We start from the raw sequence: 20,522 nt of genomic DNA, 5'->3' as shown, positions 1-20,522 counted from the left end.
GCCACCCACGGAGGGGGGCAAGCAGGGAGACCGGTGACCAGGAGGGCGACGAGGTGGGGAAGATCGGTGCGAGGGAAAACCCAAAGGTTTTCTCGCTCTCCACCTCGGCAAGAGGGGACGATGGAGGGGAAGAAGGGTCAGAAGCCAGGCGGGGAGGAGGCAGGGGGGGGCACCTGCCCTGCCCACCCCCCGGCAGCATCACGGCGGGCGCAGGGGAGTGCTTGGCACCGGCGGCTTCCTCGGCAGCCCCGCGGAGCCCCCGGCCGGGATGAAAAGGACCGGGGAGCGGGTGGTGGTCGTAAGGGGGAGGGGGTCGTCGGAGGCTGCCCGGGGTGGCAGTCCCGGTGCGGGTGGGATCGGGCCGGGTTCCTCCCCGCAGCCGGCCGGCGAGTGGAAAGTTTTCCCGGAGTGACCTCGCATAGTAGGCGCCCGCTAGGAAATCTCATTCAAGTATTTTTGTCAATGGGGTTGGGGAGGGGGGGGGAAGAGAAAAGAGGGAGGGGGGCACCCCGCTCCCCGTCCCCCGGCCCGGCTGACGTCACCGCAGAGGCGATAAATATCTGTTGATATAATTGGCCGTGAGATTTGGGGTTGCGATAGCGAAACTCGGCCCATCGGCGCTCCGACGGGCCCCCATGATTTATTCAGCAGTGGATCGGGGCACGCAATCGGGCTGTCAGGAGAGCGTCAGCTTATTAGGCAAGTTCTGCGTGATTCCAGGAGAGGGTCTAAGCTATAAAAATCCCGCGCCCCGGCTCTGATTAGGACCAAATCTGATCCCAAGTTCGCCACGAGCCGGCTTCCGAGGGAGAGAGAGCGAGAGGAGAGGGACGCCGGGCACCGCCGAGCCCCGCCGCCTCCTGCCCTGCCGCCGCCGCCCCGGGTAGGTGCGGAGCGGTGCGGAGCGGTGCGGAGCCGCCTGCGCTGCGCTGCGCTGCGCTGCGCGGGGGCTGGGGCTGGGGCGGGCGCAGCCCCGGCCGCGCATCCCCGGGGCAGGCGGAGGGGATGCGCGGGGGAACCGGGCGCAATTTTGAGCCCCCCGCGCATCCTCCGCGCCCCGACGGCAGCGGCCGGGACGGGCCGGGGCTGAGTGCGGGAGGGCTGCGGGGCTCAGAGGGGCTCGGGGAGGGCTCGGGGGGGATCAGAGGGGCTTGGAGGGGATCAGAGGAGTCGGGGGGGCGCGCAGGGGCGCGCATCAGCACCGGGACAGCGGCCGCGCTGCGCGCCCCCCGCCGGCCGCGTAACCCCTCGCCCCCATCCCGTCCCCGCTGCAGGTCCCCGACCATGAAGCTCCAGGTGCTGGTGTGCACGGGACTGCTGCTGCTGCTGGTCGCCCTCCTGCCCTGCCAGGAGTGCAGGGCGCTCAGCAAGAGCCCCGGAGCCGCCCACGGGGCTCTGCACCAGCCGGATTTCTTCCCGCAGCAGCAGCAGCAGCAGCAAACTCTGCCCGTCCTGCTCCGCATGGGAGAAGAGTATTTCCTGCGCCTGGGCAACCTCAACAAGAGACCCGCCGGCTCTTTCTCCGCCTCTTCCAGCAGCAGCAGCAGCAGCAGCAGCCACCCACAGCCCCAAGCCTCCGCCACCAACTTTTTCCGGGCGGCGGTGCAACAGCTGCAGCAGCTGCCCGAGCGCTCGCTGGGGAGCCCCGAGGAGGGCGAAGGCGAGGGGGAGGCCGTGGAGAGGGAGAAGCGGTCCGAGGAGCCCCCCATTTCTCTGGATCTGACTTTCCACCTCCTCCGAGAGGTCTTGGAGATGGCCCGAGCCGAGCAGTTGGCGCAGCAAGCCCACAGCAACAGGAAACTGATGGAGATCATCGGGAAGTGAAGCGGCCCCTCCCCGCCTTGCCAAAGAGATTCCGCGGTTAGCACAAGAATAATTCCACACTCCGATGTACCATAGTGCTGCTCTGATGTCATCTCTTTATTTTTATATAGCTTTAAACCTAGAAGGGTGTACTCCGAACAGCCTCTGTCCCTTGACTAGCATGCACGGCCGCCTACCAAGTGCAGAAACACGAGTGTCGTCCGTAACCTCCCCTACCTTTATTTATTTCTCCATTTCCCAGTCTTTCTAGTGGCATCGCTGCGTAGGGATGTGTGAGCATTGGAAGAAATGTCGCCGAGAAGCCAGATAACTTTCCTGGCGGGGGCAGGGAGGTGGGAGGGGGAATCTCTGTAAGCTACTTTAAATCCACTTTTTTTCCTGTAAACATTTTCACAATAAAACATCTTTTCAGCGCTCGGTCAATTTTGTTGTGTAAGAGAATGTTTAATATTTATATTTTTAATAAAAGCTGCAAATAACGATGGCTGGCTAGACTTTCTTGCCTAGGCACCCCGGGGCGAGCCCCAAAGCCGCCCCCGCCGCGCGGGGTGCGAGGGGAGCAGAGCGGAGCGTGGTCCCGCACGGGCTCTGCTTTAGCCCTAATTACGATTAATTGCAATTAGCACCCCCCAGCCGCTGCAAACGGCCCCCGGCCCTCACGGGGCATTTTGGGGGGAAACGGCCACAAAGCAGGGCTGCAGTCCCACAGAGGCAGGGACCGGGGGTGGCACCGCCAGGCTCCCCCGTGCCCCCCGGGGCCGCGCAGCCCCGTCCCCGACGGCTCCCTCCGTGCGGGGCGCTGCATGCCCAGGGCTGTGCTCGGCTCCTTCAGCCCCTGCCCGCAGCCCGACACCAGGTCCCCGCGGCATTCGGCCCCCCTGGCAGCCGCCCGGTGTCCCTTAAGGGCTGTCTAGAGCTGGGGCCCCGTCCGAGGTGACAAAAGGCGCGGTGTCACCTTCAGCAGGTCTCCCGTGCGCGAAGCTGCTTTGCACGGCTCCTCTCCTGCCCTGCAGGCCGGCGTTTGCCCTTCCCACGGTGTGCCGTGGGGCCTTCAGGTGAAAACCTGATGGCACAGCTCTGTGCCACCTCACCGCACCTGAGGTGCTCCCTAACATCAGCCCCACACGCTCAGTGCTGTCCCGCATGGGTGCCTGGCATGCACATCCTCCTCGTCCCTCCCCGCCCGAAATCTGTGCAGGTGAGCGTCACCCGCTGTGGCTCAGCAGGAAAAGTGAGTGCAGGGGGAGAAGGAAGGAGCAGCGGCTTCCCTCAGCCCTCCTGCGCTCAGCCTCTGCGGCACGGGATGTGCTGATGGATCCTGAGGACCACAGGTGGTGCCCAAATGTAACCCAAATGTGACTTTGGGGTGCCAAGGGGGTGGCAGTGCCACCGAGGTCACCCCGTAGGCTGGACACGGGAGGGTACTGAGGGGAAATGCTGTGCAGGCACAGGATGCTCCTGGTGAATATCACAGCAGCGTTTTAGCTAACATCAGTGAAGCACTTACACCTACACGGGGACGTGCCAAAAAGTGAGTGAATAACAAAACAGTAGCAGTGCTCATCCTGCAGCTGTAGCGATGCTGCTTTTCCCTTGGAAACCAGAAACTGGAAAACACTCTGATACACTGAAGTACAGCAATTTGTCCCCATGCTCCCACCCCTGTCGCGACTCTGTCGTCTCAAGGGCCGGGCACGACGTGGAGGTCAACTGAGTTCCCGGGAACGAAACCTGCTCGGATGTCCCTTTCCAGGCCAGCTTCTTTGTCGATTCCAGCCAGGCTGCCTGCGCTTGCCGTCCCTCGGAGGAGCACACCAGAAGCCAGCCGGAGTGAGTCATCATTCATTCAGAGAGTTCAACCAGGAGAAGGAGAAGACATGACGAGCCGGCTCGCCACCCCTCTCATTGCTCACGGGAGTTTCCTCTGCTCGTCCTTGAGGGGACGGTTCAGAGCCGGTCTGTAAAGGAAGGAGAGGTTGGCAAAGGGAAGATGAAAAGATGGGCTGCATTAAAATACATCTGATTTCACAACACGCAGAAAAAACGGAGTGAGGTGGGAAAGGGGGGAAAGGCAGGGAGCATGGAAATTTGGGGAGGCCAGCCAGACTTTGAACACCAGAGAAGGCAGAGGGACTTTTGCCACAGACAGTGGTAGAAGAAGGATTGCACTGTGTGAGCATCACACTCGTGCAAAGGGCTGAGCCCTGGTTTGGACCTCTGGAATATTATCGCAATGAAGGTGATAACTGCCTGCTTAGAAGGGATCCCGAGCCAGCTTGGCTTGTGTAGCTGGGTCTCCAGATTGATGTGGACCTGAGCCAAAAGTTATTGTCAGTGCACTGCCACTCAAAGTGATCCTTGTTCTGCTGTCATGAAATCTGCCTTGGATGTGCTTTATTTTATTTTGTTTCTTTAAAGTCTTTTAATAATAATTTCACTTCAGTTTCACTCAGACCAAGAACAGAAAATAAATAAGAGAGAAATATAAGCTGCTGATTCTACTCCCCAGTGTAGAATAAAGAAAATCCGGGGGAAAAATCTGCCTTTTATTTGCACAGGTATCCTACACTTGCAGTAAAAAAAAAAAAAAGAAATCTGTACTGGATGTGCTGTCTAGCTAAAATATAACAATAACTAATAATTGTTGTTATATTTTAAAACTAGATGGACATCTAATAGGCCAATATAACATACTGAAATATTTTTACTAGTTCCAATGTTTTCAGATTCCTTTGGCAGAGAACGAACACCAGCTTGGTGAGGATAACCTGATTTGGTAGCTAAGGGATGCCTTCTGTCTTCATCGTTGTAACCACAATTTAACAAGAAATATAGAGGATTTTTCCTCTATATTCGTGTATATGTACATACATTATTGTACATTCTTAAAACTCAATTATTTGTATGAGCTTTGGGCCAATGCTGCCAGCCTTCTCTATGCAGGATTTCACCTTACGCCGGGAAGTTCAGCATGATCTCAGGAGAACCATTTGGTGTCAGGATATTACTCAGGAGAGGCAAAATGCCAGAGTAGTGCTCTCTGAATTTTAACTCATTGCAGACTTTTATACTACTCCCCTAAAACAGAAAGTTACCGAAGCGGTGATGCTAACATACATATCCAGGAAAGAACAAGGAAGCAGGGATGCTTATGAGGAATGGAAGCACAGGATGATGGTTTTTCTTAGCATTTTTGTAAGTACTCAGTGTTAAAATGTACCATAGGAATTAGTGCGAAGTGGTGGCATGTTACGTATAGATATACAGTATATCTATATGTATCTATAGTATATATAGATATATACTGGGCTTCATTCCAGTTACTACCTGTTTGGGCATTGTGACACCAACAGATGAGACACAATGGGGGTATGAAAAAGTACCTCCCTATTTCTTTACTCGTATCTGATTAGATTTCATAGCTCCTTCTTTAGACCTAGATCCTCAGGTGCTCTAAACTGGAATAGCCTTATTTGTTCCAGTGAAATAATATCTGAGAATCTACTTTAATGTTGGAAACATGCACTTATCTTTGATTTAGACTCATACTTGCCAAGCAAGGCACCTCTGCTACTCACTGCAAAATAGAAAGGATTTTTATGGACAGGTATCCTTCAAAAGAGCATTACTTTCCATGCTAACTTTTTAATGCACCCTAATGAGCACACAAGTGGGATGAAAGATCTGGGAGGAACAGCTGCCTACTCGAACACAAAAATCCCTTTTCAGCAGCGCTGGTGAGGAGGGTTGTTTCCCAGGCTTATGCGAAAGTATTGCAAAGAATCGGGCCCATGGGGCCAGATCCTCAGCTGGAAAAGCACGTAGCTGATTGAGCCCCGATTATAGAGATGTGACTCTCAGACCTGGAAAGTGCTGAATGCAAACCTTTCAGCTGAAATGTTCCAACACAGATTACAAAAGTCAGGTATCAGCAGTAAATACATGGCTAGACTTTCAGAGTCATAAGGGGTTGTGTGCTCTCCAGATCTCAGTAAATGTGGGAGCGTAGGTGGGTTATTAGTCCTCCGTGGTGTTGAAAATTTTGCCCTTTATTTTTGGAAGGACACCTGGAGTAGCTAAAAGTAGTTTTGAAATTGGTTGTGCAATTTTGTACACCAAGCCCTCAGCAGTGTGTGTGACCAGGCATGGGGCTGACCTGCAAAGGAATAGGATTGGCAGGAGGTTTAGAACATCATTTCCTGCAATTTCATACTTTTTTACTTAGAACCACAATTGTAGCTTGCCATTTGTCTTCTTATGCAAGACAGGCTTTCTATACCACCTCCACTTGCTATTCCAATAAGCCAATAGCCAGAAATATATATTAAACTAAGCTCAGCTCTGAAGGAAAGAACGATCTATGGGCTTAAATTTAAGCAGCTTTTTTCATAGACTTCGGACCTAGCACGTTACAAGAAAGAAAGCCTTGGTTGGGAAAGGTGACTGCATTCCCTTGTTAACCAGCATTGCTGGTGCTGCATTTCAAACAAAACAATCTTTGTCTACATCACTGACAAAACCATGTTTCATAACGTGTTAACTCCTTCATACGCTGCTGAGATGGCATCTTCCTGTGTCAGCAAAACAGCGCCGGAGCTCCGGCACGTTCCCACTGGGTTTGGCTGGGTGAAGCATTCTCTCCCTGCACCTCGCTGGACTCAGCAGGCTGCCAGGCTGCAATACCTCGATGCACCTTTCCAAGAGCAATAACCCACCATCACGCCCAGCCGGGAGTGAGGCAAGTGCAGAACTGACAACGGGGCTATTCCTTGGCTTTTAGGCTTGTGTTTTCACACCTGTGACACTTCAGGATTTGTGCTCTGAGTCACGCAGTCACTGAGGTATGCTATCCTCATGTGAAGCAAGAAACCATCAAAGGGTGCCAGGAGAGACTCTTTCCACGTTACTAAATCCATTTTCCCCTTCCAGTGGCAGCTCACACAACACAGAGTAATACAGTGTGTTGGATTTTTTTTCCCAAAGGTTTTACAAATCTTTTACAAAGATTTCACCTTTGTAAATATTATTTATTTATTTATTTATTTATTTATTTATTTAAGTAGGAGGTGATTCTGCAAAGCAGAAAGCAGAAGCAGGTCCCCTCAGCATCAACAGGGTTTGGGCATCCGATCTCCCCATGAGTTCTTGCATTTTGTCCCGGATCAGTTCCCTTGCCCTGTTCCTGCAGTCCCTCTCCACTGCCAGGGAAGAGCTTTCTGCTGAGCATGGCTCAGCCCTTGCCACATGCCTTTCAGAGGTTTGAGATTCAACACTTCATCGTGTTTGTCCATTGCTGTTAGGTAACTGCTGTTAAGCTGCTACCTGAGCTTTATCTTAGTCTTGGAGATCTCATGGGTAGGGCTTGTTTTTCACTTTACCTAGAATAACAAGCCCCAGCCCTCTGTTTGGGTCCCTAACAGCAATAAAGAATAACTGAAGTGTTTACCTCAGATTACATTAATCACATTAGGCCAATGCTGAGAGAGTGCTGAATACTTACACTTTGATTTATATTTTCCCTTGTGGTGTCGAGTGACATCAGATGATGCTTTTAATAAGCACCAGGAATTTTCACCAGGCCAGCTCATGAAGCGGGGAGGGAAGCACACCCTGCATGACTGATGGTTGGATTTGTTTTCCGCCTAAGTGAAGCCCAGGCTGGAGTTTACATGCCAGCTCTGTGGAGGTGCTGAGCAACCACAACTCCCACTGAAAAATCCATTTAGCACCCCTCAGCAGCTGGCACGCTGGAATTTGCATGGATAAACAGTATAAGGATCTCGGGGTTTAGCAGATGAGTCGTAGCAAAGTTATAGGTGTTCAGCACTTTCAGCATTTGCTTCCTTAGGCACAAACACTACTTAAATCCATATAGGGTTTGAGCAAAGGGTGTGGAGGGAGGAGAAGAGTGAGTAGACTGATTTTATCACAGACTTTTTATTGATTAGGGCCCAGCAGTTACCCTATTTATGGTGTAGGAATAACAGGCAGTCCAGTCCTTGTAGGTATTTGAAACATAATGACGTCCACACGCTGTTTTCTGTTCTGCCACTGCTAATCTCCATAGCCTTTAGGTACAAAGACTGGAACCCATATTACCAAGCTTTAGTCATCCAGAAGTGAGATATCTGGTCAGGCAAACTGCATTCATTCCCTCTAGTGGGAGTGATGAGAGAAAGGCACCACCAGAGGGTGATTTGTGCCCTCCTACAAGAAGTGTCTGTAGCGTGGGTTGCCTTCTGAAGGCGCCTGGTTCTCCCTGCTGACTCCAGAGTCACTGTTGGTGACCAGGTTAGACTAGGTCTGGCTTTTAAATAATTACACAAGAAAGGTTCCACCCAAACACCTCAGAATATCACAAAACTGATAGAAACAATGAACTTTGATGGCACCATTTCTCTTACAAGATCAGTGCCTCTTTAATTTATAAGGTAAGGATGAAAGGTGCAGGGTCTTTGTAGTCTTCTTCAGTTTTGTTTTGTTTTGTTTTGTTTTGTTTTTATTATTATTTTTGATGATTTCTGATAAAGCAGGATCTGGAGAAACCAACTTTATAATGGACCTCTCAGAGGTTGTGTCACATCAGCTTGCAAGGAGATGTGAGAGCAATGATAGCTGAAATAGTTGTTTCCTATGGTGCTGTAGATCACCCAGCAGTATGTTTCATTTGGCTTGAACATGACTAAATGATCAGAATTTTGTCTAATTAGTCCAAAACTAAAAATGGTCACTGGCTTTATGCTGGTCATAGGAGAATATACTGTGCCTTTGCCAGCAAAGCAAAAAATTATACACATTTTCAAAAGTTCTCACATTTTTTGAACAAATACGGTCCTTCATAGTGATTTTGAAGTTGAAGACTACTACTAGTCAAAGACTTTGTGCCACCTGAGTATGGTATTTCTGACTTAGTGCTGAATTCTCCCAAACTGTATTTGCCACCTTGTGGAACCCTGGTCTCAGTGCTGATGGTCACAACATGAAAGGTCTACATTTACACTGAAATTCATGAGGAGAGAATGCATGCGGCTTATTGTAACTCAATATGCCCTAGAAAAGGGGTTTATTTCTTACAGCCATGTACATGGATACACTAGCTGGTTACAAGCAGCCCTCTCATACAGCTATATCAAAGCTTGCTGGAGCAACAGCTCCCCAAACCGAAGAAGGTTCTGCCCTTTGGCTCCCCTCCACCCCCTCCTGCTTTCCCTCCATGTCCCACTGGCCATTTGCACTGCTGCAGCTGTTTGCAGGGCAGCACTAAGAATGGGAATGCCACTGGAATGACATCAATTTTTTTTTGTTGTTGTTTTTGAGTTGAAGAGTGATATTTTTAACCTGGACCATTTGAATGATTTGATTCCAACACAGCCCAACAAGCAGCTGCATCAGCACAACTGCCATGCCAGTGGTGGCATCTAGGCAGGAATAAGAAGCAGGGTCATTTGGCAAAAAAACTCCCATACTCCTAAACTACCTTTGATGCCAAAAAAGAAAAAAGAAAAAAGAAAAAAAAAAGAAAAAAACAAAGGATCTACACCCTTAAAGGTATGTGAGCTATGCAATGCCTTCACTGCCTCCTCTTGATACAGCACAATTGCAAGAGTGAATTTGTAAGAAAATATGGGTCTTGGAGGGAGAAGCAGTGAAAATATAAACTTAATTCTATGGTTTCTCTAGCCTCAGAAAAGGAGTAAGAAATTAAAGTTAATTCCCATATTTTTTCTATCTTGTTTAGAAACAACCCCTAGTGTTGACAAGAACAGGCAAGATTAAAAAATGCTAGCTGGTCGCAAAGCCATCACAGAATCTGTAGGCTATGTTTGTCTGCCTCAAATGTCAAGTGTTACACTTCTGGCACTCAACACTTCCAGGCAGCGGAAACAAAGGGAGCACAACAGGTTATTTTTAAATGGTTTAAACTTTAGTTCAAGCATTTTGTTTTCATATTTTTAATGCAGTCTAGCTCCTTCAGCAAAACACCTGGCAGCTGTCACATATATCACAACAATACTCTTTCAGGCTAAGAGGCTGCTTATTTTGCATGGATCTTTTCTTTTTATTAGTAGGAACCAACAGAATGTTCTCTAAATAATTGCTACGATTACCTGCTACAAAAACACATATGGTGGCAGACAAAATAATATGCAAAGACATATTGCATATTATCGATGGAGACAAACTCCATCAATCACAGTACTAGCTATGTCACTTTCTTAACAGTGGTTGACAATGAATTTTAGAAGTCTATTGGGAGAAAATGTTTTATTTCAGTAGATTTTCCTTATATTACAATTAACAGGATGTGGCTAATGTGTCTATTGCAATGTCTCTTGCATAATGACCTGGTGATTTGGTGTCATTAAAGACACCAAATGTAGTTCAGAGGAAAACAGGCCAAATAACTTATTTGGTGTAGGATTTGCACATCTCCCATAGGATGCCAAGGTCCAGGCATTTGAACCAGTAGTGAAAACAGTTTTAGAGAATAGTATAAGGGGGTGGCTTTCTTCTAGCTGGCAGTTGGGAAAAATGAATTCCCTTCTTCATGTAACCAATCTTTTTCATGACTCAAAAAAAAAAAAAAAAGCCAGAAATAAGACACATTTTCAATATTTCACTCGTTGCTGCACCTTTCTGGAATTACTTTTTCTTGAGAGTAATTAACAACTGACCTGCATAAAAAGTAGTCCCACTAGTGACCAGGAAAATGAAGGAACCCCAAGATGGGAGTCTTACAGACGTGAATGTTAAGGCTCAGTCTTTCCTGGATTTATCCACACATCATTCTTTGTTGTTCTGATGGAGAAGTTTTTGAGGACCTCCTGATCAATGAGTCACCTATTCTAAACATAGCAATGAGCCACCTATTCTAAACACATAATTTCTGCTGTTTCCAGTCCTGCTGAACAGCTGTCTAGCAAAGGAAGAATCATCTTGAGAGGCTGCAGGAGTAAGTGGCAAGCACTGGCCACCGGTGCCAGAAAGCTACTCTTGGCTACCAGCTCTCTCCTCTTCCTCCTACTCCTGCTTCATCAGATAAGCAGATATTACTTCACACCAACAAATTAAACATGAAGTAAAGACCTTCCAAGAATGTCTCTGTGGTACTAACCCATCTAAGCCATGTTAGAGAAACTTTGCTATTAACTTTCAGAGAAAAGGAGCAGATCTAGTAATGGTTTAACGTCACATTTGTCTCTTTCATATATTCTTTCCTTTGAGTAATGTGGATTGTTGTAAATTAAAGCTTTTTCTTCTTCTGAAAATGGTATTTTTGTAGAGCCAATGAATGAGACGCAGTGCCAGTTCAGACTCTGACTCACACCAGAGCTCCATTCACTGGATCAGATAACACAGCCAGCATAGCGGCGAGGTGTGTAGACACATAGCATGCTTTAGAAGTTGGAGCACTGCTTATTCTCACATCACGAGTGACTGACTTAGTTGGGTTGGTGTGAGTGAGTGTGGGGTGAGCTGTCCGCAGCTCACATCCTCTGGGAGACAAAAATTACACTGATGGAGGTGCAGGAAGAAAAGCTGCAATGTCAGCTCAAGCAACTGGTGGCCATTCCATAAAGTCACTGTGTAGCAGAAACAGAAAGTCTTTGCCACAGATAAAACACGTCTCCTTCCTTGCCTGTTGCATCTGCCCCTTTTCCTATGTGTGCTTGCTTTTCCATGTGTTTGGTTGCCCAAATCTCCTTAATTCAACCACAGCAACTGTATCTGGTAGCCAATAACTGTACTCCAGTCATGGTGCATTGCTCAGCTAGCAGCACGGTGACTGCCTGGGCAGATGTCTGCGGCATCTCATCGCAGTCTGTGCTCACCCATTATTAGCAATGCTGGCCTGCTCGCACAGTGCCTGGCCAACTTGTGTGCGAGATATTAAATCAACCTTCCTTCTGCCCATCTTGCACTGTTCGCAGGTGAAGTCTGCAGAAGCTGTGATAAATACTGCTCTTAAGGCCTCGGATTCAGTCACAGTTATTGACCTGGTTATTATTGGTGCAGGGCACAGACCACAGGCAGCTGTCACCAGAGCCAAGCTTGGAACTGACCTGCACCTGGGTGGACACAAATTCCATTAAAAAAAATCTGTTTATTTTATAAAATGAAATTAGAAAATTGCACATAAATATAAAGATGAATGCATTTGAAAAAGTAAATCTGCTGCCGGTCATTGAAAAGCTCGCCCTTACTGAGGGAGGAAACAACAGCCACCTTTCCTCAGCAAGGCATTTTGTAATAGAGCAAATCAAACAACAAGTGTGTTTCATCATGAAAAATAGCCACTTCTTCTGTGAGCAGAAATGCTGAGCCAGGAGTGCTCTGAGAGACCAGGTATGTTTATCAATCACCACCTCTGGTGGTTGAGATAGGCTCAGGCAGATTTTATAGGGTGCTCTCTAAATGAAAGAGAACAATAGGAAATTCGGATCACTTATTCTCCAGCGCTGTGAGATCCTCGTTCTCTGTTCAGTGAAAGGAGAAGTAGGCGTGACATCTATGTGGGACATCTAAAGCCTGGTTTGGATATCATGGCACCAATCTATCTCCATTGGACAGAAATCCAGGATAACAGGCTGTCTGAATTAGTCATTAGTCTCTTACTTAATGACTTGAAGATTATCCTAAAGATGTCAGGAATAAAAACCACCTGAGAAGGGATCTAAGAAAAATCGGCTCTGTGTTTGATATGGCCCTCTCCTTCTCTCTGTTTCTTTTTGGATGCACACCAGCCATCCACCTTGCCCCTCCATGTCACTGTTGGGTGGGTGCCAGGAGGACTTTCACGACAGCTAGTCAGATAGGCTGGTGTTTAAATATTGATCCATCTGGGAGGGTTCAGAGACAGCAGGCACTGCTTTACGTGGCTGAGCTCACAGCTACACCGAAAGCCTGAGCTGTCTCCAGGTAGCGGGATGACAACCGACCAAATCTTTTACAAACAGGCGGCCTGTGTTGTTGTGACACAAATCAACCACAACATGATGTAAACCAGCAACTGCTCATCCATGATTAAGAAATACTTTTTGTTTACACTCCATTTTCCTTTCAAAAATGCCCTAACAATGAACAGAGTGAGCAATGCTTTGAGGAAGAGGCTTAATGGAGGTTGAATTTGGTATTTAAATGATCTAGTTGCTGAAAGACAGCATCTAGGTGAGCCCGGCTTTGTATTAATTTAAACAGCAGAAATAATTTTGCCCATGCTGTCATTGTTGAGTCCTATTGCTTGTAATGGACTGAAAAATGAAATATACATAAATCAGATGGTACCTATGACTCACCAGACAAATCGCAGACCAGACTATTCAAGGTAAAACTTCAGGTGAAATATTTGCCACTCATATTAATTATGAGAAACTGTTGTCTGAAAGCTGGCCCTAATACATTGCCCTTACGACTCATCACTGAATCACTCAGATAATTCTCAGAAGCCAGGGAAAGTGAGGTGTTAAAAGAGGAGCAATCAAGACTTTCCTGATTTTCTCTGCATGTGTTCACTAAATTAAGGGAAAAAAAAATCTCACCTTAAGCACAAAGTCAAGATGCAAAATGGAAATTTACAAGCAGAATCTGCTTCCAACTAAATACCAGCCTGAGTGGCCTCAGACCTGAACATTACACCCGAGTCCCAGCTCAGTTAGCCAATTTACGAAGAAGCAAAAGCAGAATTTTGAAAATGGTAACTGAGGGTTTTGCATACAAGGTCTGCCCTATATTTTAGCTACAGGTTGAACACCTTTTTATTTTTTATTATTTTTTTTCACACAGTGAAATTTAAGAGATATTTAGGAAGAAGCTTCAAAGAGAATTCAGCTGGGGCTTGTAGGCTAGCTGGTTCATGGGTCTTCTGCAAAAGGTTCAGCTTTGCTGACAGTAGATGACCCATTTTTCATTCAGTCAAACTGGGTGGATTTTTTAAAAGTGTACAAGCATGAACTCATCCATTTTTTTACCTAAGATACAGTCCGAGTGTATCCAGAGGTAGATGTTAAACACCAAGCTGCATTTTGCTCTCTGAACTCCCAGGCCTTCCACTAAGTACAGTTGTTCAAGGGAGCAGAGAGCTTTTGGAGCAGCAGCTGGCTTCCTGGGCTACCTCTGCTGCTGACACTCACTTCTTGTCCTGCTCTGGGGACAAGCTGTGGGGAAGCTGTATTGGGTGGCCCAGAGGGGAGAGATACCCTTGCTTAGCATCAGTCCCCCAAAATCCAGCCTTGCAAGGCTGTTCTCTCAAGCAAGCCCCCCTCTCTGTGGGAAATGTTGGATTTATGAGGGTGACTTAGCTTGCTTACCTGAGCAGAGTGGCGAGACTGAGTTTCCAGTTCACAGAAAAGAAAGGAAATGGATATTTGCACAGCCAGGCACTCATACCAGAGCAGCACTGCTCTAAAATGTAGACCCACACCTCTTAAAGAGTGATGGAGGAGCAGAGGCACACGAGCAGTGAACACAGCCTGATCTTAGGCTTATTTTCATTTTAAATTGTCTTATTTCATCCATGTTGTCTGCATATTGACATGACAACCAATTGGCTAAAGCTTAGCTAAATACTGACCCCACTGGCATGTGATTTAAAGCTGTCTCGTGGAAAAAAGTATGAAGGATCACCAGCTGAAACTGAAGCGTTCAGCAGCAGGGCAAAGACAGCTACGGTACATGAATACAGAGAGGACCGTCCCTATGGTAATTTTGGCAGATGGCATAAGGTTGCAGGCAAGTAATAGAAAATTTTAAAACTAATGAAATAAGATTAACATAGGCCACTCTATTAGTATTTCTCCTCCCAAACAGCTCAGTCCTGATTATATTTTATATCCTCATGGAATTAAAGCACTGTACTTACTGGCAGCAAAGGGAAATTAGATCAGAATATTGTTTGTGTATGATTAACTTGCATTTCCTTTCAAACTGCGTGTGTGCGCCTGAGTCCTCCGGAACCACAGACAGACACTTCTTGATGGGAGATCTGAGCAACAGCCTATGGGGTTGCCCACTTTCTCTGGGGTGAGATAAACTGGATAACCAGAGACCTTGGTGAATACAACACTCTCACAAATGTACATGGTGTCACTGCGTGAGAGATGTTGCCTACAAAATTTGGAGTAGGAAAAAATGAACAGACTTTTCCTGATTTATGTATCCACTGCCTTCTATTTAATCAGACTAAAAAATTTGAGCAGATATAAAGTCTTTGGGGATCTGCCCTCTGCCCCTGATAACACAAGAAGGTTTTGCTATACGATACCCATCCCTATTGATTTTGGAGTTCCTCTATTGCAAGCTGAGGGACAGAGAGGTTCCAAATGTGAAGGTATATTTAATCATTACACATTCCTGGAAAGTGCTCCTACTGCTCTTGATGTGCATGGCTTTCTCCAGCTGTCAGAGGTCTGCACAAGTGAACTAAAGGACAGAACTGAGGGTTGGCTTTTCAAGATTGGTTTCCTGAAGCTGGGCATCAAGATGGGCTTGACAGCTGGGAGTATTGAGCATTTGTAGAAGAGACAGATATTCAGCAGTCCTGAAAACCTGTCTTACTGCTAAGGGTAACTCAGTGTATATCTAAAAGTCAGATTTATGTGAGACTGAAGGTCCATGTCCCCTCCGGGTGCACAAGTCCAAGGGTTGGATGTTATGAGCATTTATAAAGCATACACACTATTCTTCACGTGTGTAACGCTTCACAACTATATGCCACTGGAAGCATCCTTCAGGTTAAACGAGCAGAAGGACACATGCCTGAGTCCTGAAATGCCAAGCACTTGAATGAGTTTCTTAAGTCTAACACACAAAAGGTGCACTTTTCTTCCTATCCCACTTAGCCTGTCTTCCGAGACCGAACACACGAAGACAATTTCAGACTGGATAAAGGTTTGCTTCACCTCCCTCTGTAACTTGTCACACACACCACCTCTAATCTTTCTTGTTGTTGTTTTGGACTCCAAGATCTGTTTCTCCTGTGCGCTGGGATGGGCTGCTTGTTAATGCTGGTGCCATCCTCTGCTAACACATGGCTCCCCACGGGGGCGAGGCAGCACATGGATCTATTCCTGCTCCCGGTGTCCCAATCATTCACCCCTGGCTGTCAGCCGCAGAGGCTCAGATTCACTGCACAACATCTCCCTAACTTCAGACGCTGAGCAGAGGCACCTGGGTTTAGAGCGATGTCACCTCAAACTCAGCAGGTGGATGTGAAGAGGGTGCCAAGAGTGCAGCAGCCGCCGGTAGAGAGATGCCTCTCTTCTTCCACAGAAGCAAGCCACAGAAGCTGCTTGCAGTGACCATGCCCCTGAATTCCTCGTTCCCTGGAGTGGGATGTGTCTGTAGTGTGGAGGTCCCTTTGTGTGTGAATCACCTCAAGCTGCCCCTTCTTAGACCAAGCAGGCTGTAAACCTGTGGGCTGCACCTCCTGCTGCCTGTCCTGACTGATAGACCCTTCTGTATGCCGGAGGGAATGACGCTGATACCATGGCTCACAGTGAAGTGAAGCGACCATTAAGTAAAGTAATTTGGGGTATTAAGAGGGAGAACTGACTTCGTGCTGCTCAAACACAAGGAAATCCCTACCAGTACATTCCACTGAAATAGCCTGAAAATAAATCATATGCTGCTTTTATGGCAGTCATACAGTTTTATATTACTATTATTATTATTATCATTATTATTCTAAATTATTATTATCATTTTTATTTCCAGTAGTTTTGTTATTTGGCTTTCAAACAGAAAAAGAAAAGGGCAGCGACCTGATATTTCACATGACAGATAAAGACACGTAAAGTGTCTAAACAGCCACCTCACCACACATGGGGAAGCAAATCATTTTTATGCAAATAGAGTCTGCGACCAAAATGTCTTTCTTCCTCACCTCCCTTCTATTTCATGATTAAATAAATCATAAAGCTGTCACTAGAGACCACACAAAAAGAGGTCTCAAATGGCTGAAATGAGAGCCTTCTGCATTGGTCTATTTTTAATTTCAAAAGGTATTTTGAATTAAAAAAGAAAGAGAGGGGAAAAAAAAGAGCATGATGCTATTCGCATGCCTGATTTCCCAGGAGTACAAGCAAGCTCTATGTCCTCTTGTAATAACATAACAAATTTCCAAAACCAAACACAAATAAATGAAAATTAAACGGTGCTCCGTAAATTTAATTGAGATTCACAGTGTCCGATGCTTTTCAAATTCAAATTACCACCAGACAGTGCAGCCTTTTGCATAACTTATGTAGATAAAGCACAGATGATAACTTCTTTTTCCCTCTGTTTTTTTTAGTTTTTATTTTTTTTAAGGAGAGACTTCAGTCCTAGTGCTGGAATTTTTGCACATAAAAGCTGAATAGTAATTTACCATTTTTCACAGAGGCACCATATCGTGTTGTACAATGTTTGGTGTGCAGTACATAAAATAAGCAGGGAGAAACAAGCATTTTGTGCTGAATAATAGACCAAAACTGTTTTTTTTTTTCCTGTCATTAGAGTGAATGCTCAAAGGTAACTACTGTTACTCTCTGTCAGAGGTCTTTGGTCTTCAGTAAACAAGATTAAATGCTCCAGTGATAACATAATTCTCTGCAGATCAGCCATATCGCTTTGGAAATTGAATATAAATATATAGCTTACCTACAGAGGGTGTGAATTTGGACCTGGAGGAAATAAATCATGGACCTTGTCTACAAAAAAGGAGCTACTCCAGAATAGAAGTTATGGAACAGATAAGGTCTAACTTACAGTTGTTCTGTTGTTTTCAGGACAACTTCACTGTGCAGTGAAGTTCCTAGTCCTTGATATTGTAGATATTTCAGCTCTAATTAGTGTGATGTAAGGAAAAAAACCTTTGCCTACAGAAAAACATGTACTAATCATGCTTTTTGCTGTGCCTCAGTATAGAATGGACCTTCTTAGTTTGGATCTACCTGGGGACAAAAAAAGGGAAGAAAAAAAGAAAAAGAGTATTCACAGCCTGCCCTGGGATCCACATTTTGGAAGCAGCCCCGCAATTTATGACATGCCCGCTAAAAACCAGGGGGTGCAAAATCCAGCCCTAGCTTGCTCAGCTTTATTGCTATGAAAAGCCCATTTTCAAGACATTTTTTTTTAAGCGCAGATACTTAAAAGCACACGCACAGCCTTGGGTGGTATCTGTGCGATGGTAGTCCCATCTAGTGTGTCTGGTGAGATTTAGCGGTGCTGTCATCTTCCACCCCATGTCACCGCAGGCTTGGGGCACCTCCTTCCTTCTAGTGAGCCCTGCTGTGGGCACCACTTAGCTCATTTTTTGTGTTGTTTTTTTTTTTTTTTTTTCTTCTGGGGGAGGGAGCTGCTATGTTGTGATTCACTGATGAAAGCACCGCTCATAAGCAGTGCCCTCGAGCCCATAACTATGTCGCTGCATCCTTTAGGGGTAGTTATAGGGAGTGTTTGTAACCAAACAACCCTGGATGCTTCGAGAAAGTTGGGCTCATCCCTCATAGTGTGGGGATGTGTTTCAGGGCCACGTTGGATGGCTTGGGCTCTGCTTCCCAGAGGGGACAGGCTGCCTCCCGGTGCAGGGTTATTTGGTGGAATTTTCTTCCTGATGTTTACCCCTCTGGTGAAAACCATCACCCTCCAGATTTTACTCCACGATTTGTTGGATTTAACAAGCTCAGCTCGTCACACCTCACATCAAACCTCAGGGTCTCTATCCTGCTGGCCAACTGAACAGCAACTGAAATAAAAGCCCATGGACCTGCGGAAGTAAATTTCCCTGTCCATTTTGAACCGGGGGGATGCAATGTTTAACCATGCAGGAGTAAGCCGAAGGGTGGCGTTCTGAAGGTGAGAGGAAGGAATGTTTTAGGCAGCTTGACTTGTGAACCAGCATGATGTTTTTGGATGGGGGGAAACAAAAAAGGGAAAACTTCCTTTAAGACCATATAGGAACATCACCAGAGACACTATTTGAACTGTTAGTTAATGGTAAAATGAAATATTTCCTACCCATGAAAGAACAAATGTATTGAATCAGATTCCAAAGATGATGTAGTATGATTAGAAATGCCAAAAGTGATATGCAGAATGCTAACTCCTGTGAGAAAATAAGAAGAATGCTTCACCAGCATTGTCATAACACCAACTCGTCATTACCACTACGCTTGGTGAAAAGCTCTGTTTCCACAACACTTTTCCACGACATTCTTTAAATGGAGCAAGGGAGTAAAAACAGTGTTGTAAGGAACATCAGCCAGGATTTTTGAAAAATCAGCCTGTTTGCCATTGGAGAGTGGGTTGTGTCAAAGTCACATGCAGGAAGGAAACAAAGTTCACATACTGAAAAATGACCAGTGGCACGCGGCAAGGCCATTTTGCTCACGATGCAGACTCATTTCAGCTCAGATCCATAGCTCTGATGTGGCATCATTCCTCCACCCCGCCTACCTTGGTCTCTCCAGCTTTCCTGTTCTTCAGCACACTCTGCACCCTTCAGCTCCCCTTGCTTTCCCATTCCTCCCCTTGCCTCCAGCCCTGGGACAATCCCATTCCCAATTCTTTCTTCCCCTATCCCCAGAACCATGCACTACTCTTTTCAACCTCCTCCTCCTCCCAAAATGTCAGTGTCACTCCTGAGCCTATAAAATATCAAGACACAGCACCCACAGGTCCACACAACCCCAGGCACTGGCAACACTTGCCTGTTTTCGCTCCCTGTACCCAGCCATGAAGAGCTGGGTGCAACAGATCAGCTATGATGTGACTGGAAACCACATTTCAGAAGTTTGGCCACACCAAACATTAGTTTTGCTCCTCTATTTGTTGCTGGTAAATTAAGCCCCCAAGGAAGCAGCCTGGAATCAGGCAAACTCAGTAAGGATTTTACCTGTCTATGGTGAGGCTTGGGTGCCCATTCATTAGTGGAACTGATATAAAGAAACAGCAGCAAAAGATTTCATTGTGAATTTACCTGCCTTTGCCAGCTCATTTGGAATATACTTAAGAAGACAAGGTCATAGAGGATTTGATAAATTTAATATATATATGTATATATGCATGTATATTCCATATTCATATCAAACCCTGACTTGAAAAATAACTGCTGGAATTTGTGGGTCAATTTTTTCTCTTGTTATGACTGAAGTCACTGAGAATCCTCCCACCAAATTCAAGTGTCTGCATGAAGCCTTCAGCCAACAGTTAAGTGTCCCTTTTATCACATCTGTATGAAGCCCTTCTTCTAACTTCTTGCCCACCACATGATGATTTATTATTGCAGAGCTGCTCATGTATGCTGAATGGTCAACTTATCTTTTGAGGAAACAGCACTGAAATATTTACTACCCACTTGTGCTTTTCCACATGCACACACGTACTCTCCTCCTGTCACATATGTACAGGTAATATCTTTGTTAAATCAGACAGCTTGAGCCTGATGTCTGCAAATCAGGACAGTCTGATTTGGAGTGCTGCTAATGGGCTGGTTGTCACCCACTAGAGCAGGAGCAGGTGTGATGTGCAAATACTTCATACACAGTCTCCTCATCTCTGCTTCTTTAGTCTTTGACCCATGCAAAGTTCACACACATATGCAGAAGAAAGAATATTCAAATTCAGGTTATCCCAACTCTAACATTGTCATTTTAAGGGAAACAGCCTCTCATACCTTATGACATTAATCTCTGTAATCTCATCATGCTGCTGGTAGTCCA

At 46.3% G+C, this 20,522-nt stretch overlaps 2 protein-coding genes across 4 annotated transcripts in view; one reads left to right on the top strand and one right to left on the bottom strand.

Moving 5' to 3' along the window:
- Nucleotides 1-658: 658 nt before the first annotated feature.
- Nucleotides 659-1,832, top strand: CRH (corticotropin releasing hormone). Its single transcript, XM_082753847.1, has 2 exons — nt 659-883; nt 1,275-1,832. Exon 2 carries the CDS (start codon nt 1,285-1,287, stop codon nt 1,822-1,824), a length of 540 nt encoding a protein of 179 aa, XP_082609973.1. The 5' UTR covers nt 659-883; nt 1,275-1,284; the 3' UTR covers nt 1,825-1,832.
- A 59-nt stretch (nt 1,833-1,891) lies between these two features.
- TRIM55 (tripartite motif containing 55) overlaps nt 1,892-20,522 on the bottom strand; it is a 40,581-nt gene continuing 21,950 nt past the window's right edge. For all 3 annotated transcript variants that reach the window (XM_082753846.1, XM_082753845.1, XM_082753844.1), the window contains one exon: nt 1,892-3,782. In XM_082753846.1, the coding sequence (XP_082609972.1) occupies nt 3,663-3,782 (120 nt within the window). In that variant the 3' untranslated portion in view covers nt 1,892-3,662. The remainder of the gene's footprint in view (nt 3,783-20,522) is intronic.

This window comes from Aythya marila (genome assembly GCF_965140915.1).
Source record: "Aythya marila genome assembly, chromosome: 2".
Taxonomy (NCBI): domain Eukaryota; kingdom Metazoa; phylum Chordata; class Aves; order Anseriformes; family Anatidae; genus Aythya; species Aythya marila.
This window is presented reverse-complemented; position numbering and strand designations above follow the sequence as displayed.

Coding starts and splice junctions, on each gene's coding strand:
- CRH (XM_082753847.1), top strand. CDS start 1,285: ATGAAGCTCCAGGTGCTGGTGTGCACGGGACTGCTGCTGCTGCTGGTC.